The 11615-nt window shown below is 56.5% G+C and overlaps 1 protein-coding gene across 1 annotated transcript; it reads left to right on the top strand.

The window, feature by feature from the left end:
* Positions 1 to 776: 776 nt before the first annotated feature.
* Positions 777 to 11427, top strand: DEF6 (DEF6 guanine nucleotide exchange factor). The gene is made up of 11 exons (XM_068995953.1): positions 777 to 897; positions 4689 to 4829; positions 6270 to 6455; positions 7870 to 8097; positions 8178 to 8324; positions 8501 to 8609; positions 8690 to 8988; positions 9422 to 9588; positions 9792 to 9990; positions 10365 to 10455; positions 10694 to 11427. Exons 1-11 carry the CDS (start codon positions 802 to 804, stop codon positions 10903 to 10905), a joined length of 1875 nt encoding a protein of 624 aa, XP_068852054.1. The 5' UTR covers positions 777 to 801; the 3' UTR covers positions 10906 to 11427.
* The last annotated feature ends 188 nt before the right edge of the window (positions 11428 to 11615 follow it).

Here is an 11615-nt window from a genome sequence, read left to right as displayed (position 1 = left end):
CTGTAGGAATTAAGGGCATTGAGGAGATTGGAATTGATCAAACGTGTCCTGCCAAAGCAGCAACCGTCCCAGAGGAGAGCTGGGAGCAGGGTGAGCTGTACCCTCTGAGCCCTCAGCGTGGGGCTTGGAGAGGCTAAGACGTGTCCCTGAAATCTCACATCAGGCCTTGGCTCTTCCAAGGACCCCTGCAAGCCTAGATTTAGGGAATTGTGTCTGTGAACACATCCTACATCCTTCCCTGACCTGGGGAGAGAGACCTGGGCTGGTGTCCTATGCCCACAGGTGCCTTCAGCCCTTCCACTGCCCCGAGTGCTGGGTGGACAGAGCTGGGAAAGACCTTCGAGATCCTCGAGTCCGACTGCAAACCTGAGCCTGGTGCAGGCTGCCGGCAGTCACGTGGGTCGTTTTTTGGACATCCCAGAGGATGTTTGCAGAAGAAGAGGTTTCGGCACAACCCGAGAGGATGCCACAGGCTGAGTCTCCTCTCGCCTGGTGCGACCGATCCCTTCCAAAGGCAGCGCTCCTGCTGCGAGGGGGAAGCTGCTGCTTGAGCCAGGGCGGGGATTTCTCTCCCCAAAACGCAAATTATGACGGAGCTTTTGATCTCTGCGCCGAGCTCAGCAGAGAGTCGAGGCTAGCCGCGGCCGTGCCGCCCCGGCCGTGCGGGGAGCGGCGATGGGGCCCGGGGGGTTCCCGGGGCGCCCCGAGCAGGCGGCGCTCCCGCCCCGCGTCCCGCCCGCCCGGGCGGCTCCAGGAACCGGATCCGCGGGCTCGGCAGAGCCGCCGCCGCCGCCGCCAGCCATGGACCTGCGAGCGGAGCTGCTCAAGTCCATCTGGTACGCCTTCACCGCCCTGGACGTGGAGAAGAGCGGCAAGGTCTCCAAATCCCAGCTCAAAGTGAGTCCCCGGGGAGCTCGGGTGGCTTCGGCGCACGGATGGAGGGTGGGCAGCGAGGGGCAGAGCAAGTCCGGGGCTGCTTTGCATCCCCGCGGGTTTCCACGGAGAAATTGTTAAATTTTAAGATCAATAAGACCTTATTGTTGCCTCCACGATAGTTCTGGTGAAGTTCTCAGGCTCTGTGGCATGTCCCTTTAAAAAAAAGACGGTGGGGGGGGGGGGGGGAATTAATGCTCAAATGTGTTTTCTAGGTGAAAATGATAAGAAATCTAATTTTTAGTTGTTATCAATTTCTTATGCTTTTTATGGTGAACTAAGAGCCCAAACTGTTTACATTTTCTTGCTTGCCGGAGCACCTGTGTTTCTCCTTCTTGCTCAGCCAGTGGGTTGAGAGGTAGGGGCAGGTTGTTTTTAAACAAAAAGTCCTCAGTGGTGTGACCAGAAATAACACAGTATTTTATAAACTCTCAGCTTTCCCCTCTTCCCGCTCTTAGCGGCTTTCAGAGGGCTCATGCCCTCAGCCCTTCATCAATAGCTTTAAAAACCTTTTTGTCTGCCCCCAGGCCAGGGTTGCTGAAACCCACCAGGGAGCCCCTTGGCACTGAGAATAATGGATTTTTTAACCTTTGCACACGGTGGGAATCTTTCTTTTTCATCCGTTTTGGTTCTTAGGCTGGCACTGCGGCTGGAAATGTTGGTTGGTACCAGGGTCTGAGATGAGAGAAGAGACCTGAGTAGGAACATGCTGAGCATGGGGAGGTGTTGCGTCAGGACTTGGCAGCTGCTGCCAGTCTGCGAGACCAGTTTTGAACCATTGCAAAAAGACCCACTTTTCTTCTACTCCCTCTGTTTTATAGGGCTTCCCCAGGACAGACTGCAGGGAAGGTGCTGGGCTTTGGGTGGGGGGGTGTGTTTTGCCCCAAAGAGAAGAGTTTTGTTTGCAGGGATCTGGAGGAGAAGCAGCGGGGAGGCAGATTCTTCCTGCTCAGCCTTTGCGGCCGAGAGCCTTCGGCTGCCCCCCAGAACGCATGGCATGTGCCCTGCGAGCCACGCTCACCCACTAAAGCTGTAGAAATAGCTGAAGGAATTAAGGAAAATCCTAAAGTAGGCCAGAGATTAATTTGGTTTGCTAATCCCTGAGAGGGGCTGCTGTACCCCCGTCACAGCATCCCCTGCACCCATGCTCAGGATCCAGAGCCTGGCCCAGGCATGTGATGGACCCAAAAGCACCAGCCTGAACACGTGCAGTGCTTGTCTTGAGAGATCTTTGTCACCAGTGACGATGCTGAGGCCACAGAGAATCTGATTTTAATGGCAGTTTCATGGAGAGTTCATACAGGGTCTGCAAACCATGGTGTAGGGGCTGTGGTGATGCTGGGGATGGCACCTCCGCAGCGGCTTTATCCAGGGGGACGTTCCAGAGGGGAAAGGATGTTCTCCCACGCACCTTCAGTGAGGGGGTGGGCTGGTGGCAGGTCATTGAACAGCAAAGCTCAGCTCTGGATGACCTTCCACCTACCTCCAGGCCAGGGAGAGCTTGTTTGCCCCAGCCTACACAGGCCAGCCACGGTTCAGTGTGGAAGGAATCCGGGGTCTCGCAGCTCTGAGCAATAAAGTGTTAAAGTGGCCGAGCCCACTCCAAACTCCTCCAGGGCTGCTGAGCCCTGAGCCGGGCTGTGCTCTGCTCCCTCACCCGGGCGTGTTGCTACACGAAGGGTCTTGAACAGGGGTGGGAGAGACACCGGCTTTGCACCTACAGGACGGAACCAGCCCCAGAGCTGGGTGGGAGCGTCCGGGCAGAGTGGGAGCTGGGGCTGAGCTCCGGCCGCGCTCCAGGCGGTCGCTCTGAACGTGTTGGGGTTTCCAGTGTGGAGGCCCAGCTGTGGGAAGCCGTTGGGCTCCTTGCAGGGGCACTTGTGCGCAGGCAGGCGTGTGCAGATGCCGCTGTGAGTGTAGGTGTGTGTGTGCACAGGAAGGAAGGACAGTTTGCGGTCGGGTGCTGCGCACCCAGCGACGTTGGGTAGTTTTGTTCCCAGCCAGCCGTGCTCTTGGAAGAGCGTTTGTCCTCTCAGTGCCATTGCATCCCCCTTCCCGGCCAAGCTGGAGGAGCTGTGGATGTGGGATGGGATATGGGGTGTGGTCCTTCAGTGTGGCCATGCGTGGCTGGGGCAGGAGGCAGGAAATACCGAGCACTGCCCTGGTGCTTTTGGGCACCTCTTCTCACAGGTGATGGGTGTGACAGCGGTGGGAGAGGGTGGAGAATAGAAACAAGGTTGGTGCTCAGAGGAATCCAGGGCACGAGGAGGAGTCAGGCAGACCCCTGCCCCCCCGGCCATCCCTGGCATGCCACAAGGGAAAGGTTGTACCAGCAAACTGCTTTCGTAGCATCCCTTTACTCTTATTCTCCTCCTCCCGTCACTGCTTCAGAGGCTGCAAGGGTTTCCCACCTCTCCTGTCTCCAGTCACTCCACCATCGACCAGGCCAGGGCTTTCCTCCCCATTTTTCAGTGACAGCCCTGTGAGAGGAGGGGCTGCAGGTCGCAGGGTGCTGGGATGGATGGAAGGGCTCAGGGTGTCCCCCATGGCCGGGGTCACAAGTGAGACCTCACAGAGCTTTTTAGGGGTGCTCTGGGAGGAGGGGTGAAGGATGGAGATGAGGGCCTATGTTGGAAACACGGAATGGGATATGATTCCCAGACTTTGAATTCATCCTGGTGGTTTTGTTATCATCCTGGAGGATGTCCATGATGTTCCCAGGCCTTTCCACCCTTGTGTGGACCCTGGGGCTGCACCGAGCCCCAAAAGGCACAGCCAAAGCAACAGTGCTTGGGGCTACAGCCCTGTTGTGTGAGCACAGGGTGGAGTCCTGCTGATCCCATTGGTCCAGAAGGTGGAAAAGAGAAAGAAAATCTGGTCAAGCAAGAACTGTCTCCAGCTGCAGCAGCCATCATGGCCTCCGGCGGCTCCTCTCTGGCTGGGAGGAAATTTCCAGCCCTGCACAGAGGAGCAGGGATGCTGTTCCATCTCCTCCATCCCCTCTCTTGAACCCTTGGTAAGCTGCATTGGCAGATCCTGGTGCAGTGGGGAGGTGTCAGTCTGGGACACTTGTTTAACCATCTCCTGCTTCTGGCATGTAAAGGCAAGGAGAGCACCACCTGCTAGAGATGCTGGTAGTGCTCATGGGCAGCCTTGTTCCAGGCTTTCCAGCACGTGGGAAATCCATGAGCTTCTAAACATGTTTTATTTGGGGGGGATTTGAACAAAACAGGCTGTTGGCAAGTCTTGCTGAATATTTCTGGGGATGGTGTGTCTCTACATCTCTATTGTCTGCTTCCATTCCAGACAAAACCTTTGCTTAGTTTCTCACCAGTCTTTCCTCATTTCATGTTTCCATCTTTCTGTGCCCTGAGCAGACAGTGGCTGCTGCCAGGCTGGGCCATGCTTGTGCCAAATGCACAGCTTGGGGTGGCTTATCAGCTTTTCTAGATCAGAGTCCTGTTTGGTCTGAGAGGTTTGAAACAGCCCTTTAAAGAAAGAAATTCCTCGTGTGCCAAGAAAAAAAACTAATGTGGAAAAATCCTCGAATTTTGCCTGTTTCTAAATGATTCTCTAAGGTTTGCATTTGGAAATTATGCCAAACCCAAACCTTGACTCGATGCTGTGGCTGCCAGGAGGTGATGCCATGCAGGGCACAGTCCCCAGGCAGTTGAGTGAGGGGGTGGCACCTTGGGGATGTGCTGGGGCAGGGCTGGAGGTTGTTCACCTTCTCACCACCCCTTGTGCTTGGCCAGGTGCTGTCTCACAACCTGTACACGGTGCTGTGCATCCCCCACGACCCCGTGGCACTGGAAGAGCATTTCCGCGATGACGATGATGGGCCAGTGTCCAGCCAGGGCTACATGCCCTACCTCAACAAGTACATCCTGGACAAGGTGAGTTCCTTGGTCATCCCCCAGACCTGCTAGTCCTCAAGTGAGGACATTGAGGGGAGCTCCCCTTAGCTCTTGGAAATCACATGCCTTGGTGGGTGGAAAGAGGGTGCACAGAGATGGGGACTGCTCAGGTGAATGCCAAAATGGGTGAGAAATGTTTAATACTCAGCATCTCCCTGGCAAGGATGAAGTCATCCCTTTACATCATGGCTCTGGATGGAGCAGCATCTCTGCCCACGTTTCCTGAAGGGCTCTGAGAGAAAAATCAGCCTCTTTTTTTCTCTCCAGCCATGCTCAGATTTGAGGTGTGACCTCATTTGGCAAACAGGAGAGGGAGGAGGATGAGGTGCCAGGGCAGGAGCAGGAGTTGGGCAGGGGCTTTCTCCCTTTTTTCCACGGTTCAAAGACACCTTTGTCTGGCACAGCCACAGGTTGCTCTGTGGGTGCTGTTTCCTCCAAGCATGTGAGGAGAGGAAGAATGACTGACATCTTTCTTCCACTGTGTGCTCACAGAAAGGGGCCAGAGCTGGGTGCAGTAACCCTTCGCTCCCCTGGCTCTCCCGGTGTTCTTATCCCTGTGCCAGTCCCTGTGCCAGTCCCTATCCCTGTGCCCATCTTTGCCTTGCCCAGAGCTGGTCAGCAGCTGCCCAGCCTGGTCCAGCAATGCTAATCTTGGCTGCAGAGATCTGGTCTGCAGCAAGCAAGGACAAAGCTTTCCCCAGCTCCCTGGGCTCAGAGCAGGAGCTGCCCAAGGTCAGCCCAGCCCAATCTCCCCATCACAGAGTGGCCAAAATCCTTCCAGTTGCCCATGTGGTTCTTTGGGAGGTGATCTTTAAACACACCTCTTCTGGTTTCACTATGGTTAGTAGAATCCCAGAGGCAGCCTGAAAAGGGGGAAGTGGGTTTTCCTAGTAAGAGAAGCTTTTAGCTTTTACCACTCAGTTTTAAAACTGCTACAGGCCGCAGTTTGCTCCTGTGCTGGTGGTGTGTGGCTCACACAGCTGGGATGGAACACTCAGGGACAGCCAGAGCTCTTCTGATCCCCATCACGGGTCACCCTTCTGCACCAAACTTGCTGCCTGGGGCAGCTCACGGTGCCAGGACATGATCACAGAACTGTGACAGCAGCAGGGACGAGGCTGGTGGAGGCACCATTCCTGCTGGCTGCCCTCGGGCCAGCACTTCCCTTCACTCCTCAGTTCCTCATTGTGATTGAATGGGATAACAAGAAACCTAAAAACCATGGAGGCACTGGGGAGGTGGGCTTGGAAAGCTCCACACCATCCTGCATGTGCTGCACCCCACGGTTCCTGCTGGTGCTGCCAACCACCCCATGCTTCTCACTGGACAGATTTTAGGAGTGAAGGTTTCTTCTCTACAGCACTTCCTCCCCCAGAACTCCTTTCTGTAGCTCTTCAGCTCCCCACTCACTGCCTGCAGGTGGAGGAAGGTGCTTTTGTCAAAGAAAACTTTGATGAGCTTTGCTGGACCCTGACAGCAAAGAAGAACTACAAACCCGACCGGAATGGGAATAGCGTTGTGTCCCACCAGGACGCTTTCAAGCTCTGGTGTCTCTTCAACTTTCTGTCTGAAGACAAATACCCTCTCGTCATGGTGCCAGATGAGGTAGGACCTGCCTCTCCCCCCATCCCTGTCCTCCCAGGGCTCCATGTGCTGGCAGAGCCCCATTTGTGGGTGACATATCCCACTATTGCTTCCTGGCATGTCCCACTGCATCCTGCAAGCTGTGGTGCTCCAGGGGACAAGAGAAAGGAGGCTGGGGGTGGGACAAGGGGGCTCTCTGCCCTGGGCACCCCCACTGTGCCCACAGCCACCCCCAATGCCCAGGGAGAAGAGGGGGACTTTAGAGGGGAGACCCCTTCAAAATGCTGCAGCCTCTTCTGCCTGGAGGGCAGTGGCAGAGCAGACCTGGCTGTCTCTGTGGCCACTGCCACCGGGTGCTCAGCCCCTGCCCAGCATGCAGAGTGTTAAGGGTGAGGTGCCAGCCAAAGAAAAGCCTCTGGCAGTAATCGCCAAATCTCCAAATTGCACAGCATTTAGAGGGGAAGGTTCTCCCTTTCTCTGGGGTCAGATTAAACCCCCATGAGAAGGGGGGCAGATCTGGGGAGAGCGCACAAGTGCAGAAGCCAGGAGAGGCCTCAGCAGAAGGAACTTGGCTGGGCAAATGGCTGCTGTTGCCTTCTACCCCTTCAACCTCCTGAGATCAGCAGAAAAGCTAAAATTAAAAAAAAAAAAAAGGGGGAGAGAAAAAAGACAAGAAGCACTGTGCTGCGCAGACGTAGGAGGGTGACCGCACTTCCTGTGCCCTGGGAGAGGTGTTTCCTGTGCCCCAGACCATGAAAAACTGAATCATCCTAAACAACTGCATTCAATTCTTGCCCTTCTCACAATTAAATGACATAAAAAACCCACCTGGGTGTGGGGACCCTGCTGTATGTCACCTTCCTGTGTGGTTCTCTGCAGTCACCCAACAGTCTCAGTCCCCAGATCGTGGGCAGAGGAGAGCTGGCAGCAAAACTTGAGCTGTAATAAGTCTTCCCCACATCATGTCAACCACCTTGACTCTTTTAAAAGCACTTCATTTGCAGTTTTAAAATGATGCTCGTCTCCATAAGGACCTGTCCCCCTGCTCCTCCCCAGTGATTTTTGGAAAGCAGAGTGGTGCTGAGCTCACCGTGGCCCTGAGACAACAGTCCTGAATGGGGTTTAACAGTGCTGGCCTGTACTCCCTCAGGCTCTTGTCTACAGAGTTTTCTTACTCTGCAGACAAACCAGCCAAAACATCCCAGCCTTGGTGTTAAAAGGAAAAACCTCCCAGTAGTGGTCAAACTCTAAACCAGTTCCAGCTTCCTGAACCAGCCTGCTGCCTGGAATGCCTCAACCATTACAAGGGGTGATCCCTCTGGGATCAGGGTCCTGCATCTCCAAGCTGGCGAGAGATGTGGCCTTGGGCTCTCCAAAATGGGTTGATGGGGTGGGGACAGCTTCTTCCTGTCACTGAGTGTCCCCATCTCCACAGGTGGAGTACCTGCTGAAGAAGATCTGCACAGCCATGAACGTGGAGCTGAACTCCTGTGAGCTGGATGATTACCTGTCCCAGGAGCCGCAGGGGCAGGGCGGGCTCACAGTGTGGCAGTTCCTGGACATGGTGAACTCGGGGCGGTTCCTGAGAGGCATCGAGCAGGAGGCCGTCAGCATGGCTGTGGAGGAGGTGTACCAGGAGGTCATTGAGGATGTGCTCAAACAGGCAAGGAGCCCCCATATCCTGGTGCACAAGCTCCATCCCGCCCCCAGCACGGTTTTGATCTCTGTGTCTCTCGGGCGCAGGGCTACCTCTGGAAGAGGGGCCAGCTGAGGAGGAACTGGTCGGAGCGGTGGTTCATGCTGAAGCCCAGTGTCCTGTCCTACTACATGAGCGAGGAACGGAAGGAGAAGAAGGGGAGCATCGCATTGGACAAGCACTGCTGCGTGGAGGTACAGCCCGGGCCATGCTCAGCTTGGGGAGAGCAGACCCTTCAGACTCCAGGAAGGGACACCCAAGAACACACGATTTCACATCCATGAGCATGGGACAGCCAGCCCTGTGGCTGAAGATGGGGGGATAAGGTGAGGTACAGGGGGTAATGCTGTGCTGTGTCCTCTCCCTGCAGGTGTTGCCAGACAGGGATGGGAAGAGGTGCATGTTCTGTGTGAAGACTTTGTCCCGCACCTACGAGATGAGCGCCTCTGACACCCGGCAGCGCCAGGAGTGGACGCTTGGTCCGTGCCCACCCCACACCCCTTCCCCAGCTTCCCCATGCCCCCTGCATGTCCCCACTGACCGTGCCCTCCCTCTCCAGCCATCCAGATGGCCATTCGGCTGCAGGCTGAGGGAAAGAAGTCCCTGCACAAGGACCTGAAACAGAAGCGACGGGAGCAGCGGGAGCAGCGGGAGCAGCGCAAGGCGGCCAAGGAGGAGGAGACACAGCGGCTCAAGCAGCTGCAGGAGGAGAAGGAGAGGAAGCTGCAGGAGCTGGAGCTGCTCAAGGAGGCCCAGAGGCAGGCAGAGATCCTGCTGCAGGAGGAGGAGCAGCGGCGGAGGCAGCAGCACGAGGAGATGCAGAGGACCCTGGAGATCCAGCTGCGGGAGGCTGAGCAGGTGGGTGCATCCCATGGTGTGTCTGCCATGGGCTGTGGTGCTCGTGGGGTGGGTGCTTCCTTCCCCTTCCCTTGCTTGGGGCAGCCCAGGGGTTTGGATGTGCAGTGCTGCTGCCACCCATCGCCTCTGGGCTCTGTTGTGCCTGAGATCCCTTTGAGCAGGACATGAGGACAATCTGCCTCGAGGGTCTTTAGCTGGGGGTCAGTGAGAGACAAGTGCTGGTGCCAGGCTAGACAGAGTGCCCATTTCTGACCTCACAGCCAGCACTGGCTCTGAGTGACACAGCCTGTCTCCTGAGCAGGGAAACAGCTTTGCTTTGGACCTGTCACTATGGACTGTCCCTGGTCTGGCCCACTCTGCTTGGTGGGCCTAAGTGGGTTCTGGGGACACTGGTGGTGGCCCGGCCAGCTGATGGCTCCTGTCCCCGCCGCAGGCTCGTGCCTCCATGCAGGCTGAGATGGTCCTGAAGGAGGCAGAGGCAGAGCGGCAGCGCAAGCGCATCCTGGAGCTGGAGGACATGCAGGAGAGGCTCCAGGAGGCCCTGCAGCAGGAAGTGAAAGCGCGGCAGGACGAGGAGGCTGTGAGATACGCACAGGCCAGGTAGGACCAGGGCATCCCTCCCCCTGCTTGAGCAGCCCCGCTCCCAGGGCAGCAGCTGGGCATGGGGATGTGCTCCCCAGGGCAGCTCAGTGCTCCCAGGTACTGGGGTGTGCTGGTGACTTCCCAGTATGCAGGCTGGGACAGGGAAAGCTGGTGGAAGAAGTGGCAGAGGGACATCCTCACCTCTTGCTCTTCATTGTCAGGCTACTGGCTGAGGAGGAGGAGAAGCTGAAACAGCTGATGAAGCTGAAGGAGGAGCAAGAAGAATATATCATCAAAACTCAGAGGGAGAAGCAAGTCCTCAAGCAGGAGATGGAGAACAAGAACAAGTGCCTGGAAGAGGCACAGAAGCAGCTGGAAGAAGTGAGAGTGAACAGGCAGCGGGTGGACCAAGATGTCATGGTGAGCATCAGTCAGTGCCACGTCTCTTCACACACCAAACCCAGGGGACTTCCCAGCCCTCCCAGGGTCACCTCCATACTGGGGAGGACCAAGCTGGAATTGCCTTGGGGGTTTCTGAGCTGTGCTGTGTGTAGGCAGGGGATGATGCAGTGGCTGAGACAGGACAAGCGTGTCCTGCCCTGGGGACAAAGCACTGGTGTCCAAAGCGATGTTCACAGTGGGAGCGTGTGAAGGGGGGAGGTTTGGAGAGGGAGCAGAAGGTCTAGAGGAGGTCTCCATCCCAGAGGGAACCTCCAATCCAGGCTTACTCACGGAAGGGAACAGAACAGGGGCAGTGGGGCACCAGCTCACCCCTTTCCTCCGTCCCCTGCCAGGCGGCCCAGCGGAAGCTGCGACAGGCCAGCACCAACGTCAAGCACTGGAACGTCCAGATGAACCGACTGATGCACCCCATCGGGCCAGGAGGTAGGAGACCAGCTGACCCAGCTGACCACCCTTCCCTGGACCTCCTGAGCACAGCCATGCTGGGGCAGAGCCCACACCCCCACCCATCTTCCCCTTTGGGGGCATCTGGTGGCTGGAAGGACTCCCAGAGAGGATACCCCAATGCTTCTTGCAAGGAGGGACTCTACAAACCTTTTTCTCATCTGAACAGTCAGTTTGGGCCCCAGGTAAACAACTCTCTTTTTCTGTCCACCCCTAGACAAGCGAACAAACGTGAGTGGAGGAGTCTTTGCTGGCTACCAGCCCCTTCTGTCCCGGAGAGATTCTTCCCTCAAGCTCAAGCAGAGGGTGGAGGATAAAGACAGTGACCCCACGAGAGAAAACAGCAAGGAAAACGTGAGCAACGGTGGGAACAGCAGCGTGCTGCCATCTCCAGATGTGGACACCATGGCCACAGAGCCCACCAATTAGCCCACCAGGATGGCAGAGTCCAGCTGGGAATGGCAGGGCTCAGCTTGTCCCTCTGGATGGATAGTCAGTGTGGCCACCTCTGGATGGACCAGCACAGAGCCTACAGGGGACTGCATAAGGCAGAGGTGCTCCCATTTCCATCAGTAAAGGAGGCTCAGGCAGCCCAGTGCTGGGGAGGGGGCAGTGGGACCTTCTCTGGACTGCTGGACTCAACTCCTTGCGCTCTGTTTTACACCCTGTGTTAAAAAAGAGCTGCTGGTGGGTCGGGACCCTGTGGCCTAGGGCTGCAGTTCCCCCTTGGTTTCTACAATAACCCTTCTGCATCACCCACCGTGCTCCAAGGTGTGGGGCCTTGCGATCATCCCAAGGACGCCTGGACTGACCAAGTGGGGCCTTCTTGTCACCCTCACACCACGCCAGGGTGTCCCTAACTACAGCTACCCCCGTGTTTCCTGGCGGTGGTTGTTAGTACTGGATTCACTTAGCAGAAACTAACGAGCAATAAAGCTTTTGGAGCCACTGGTCACAGACCTCCTGCCCCATACACCGGTGGCCCTGCAGGCACCAGCCCTCTTTCCTTGGCAGTGCAGGGTTTGGATTCCCACTGTGTGAAAGAGCCCTTTGGAAGGAAATCAGCCACAAGCTGTGGGAAGTGGCTCCACCAGCAGATTTTGGGTTGGTGTGTGGAGGGCCAAGAGGGACACAGAACT

The sequence above is a fragment of the Aphelocoma coerulescens genome, chromosome 26 (assembly GCF_041296385.1).
Source record: "Aphelocoma coerulescens isolate FSJ_1873_10779 chromosome 26, UR_Acoe_1.0, whole genome shotgun sequence".
In the NCBI taxonomy this organism is placed as follows: Eukaryota; Metazoa; Chordata; class Aves; order Passeriformes; family Corvidae; genus Aphelocoma; species Aphelocoma coerulescens.
The sequence above is the reverse complement of the archived record's forward strand: the minus strand, read 5'-3'. Positions and strand labels throughout refer to the sequence as shown.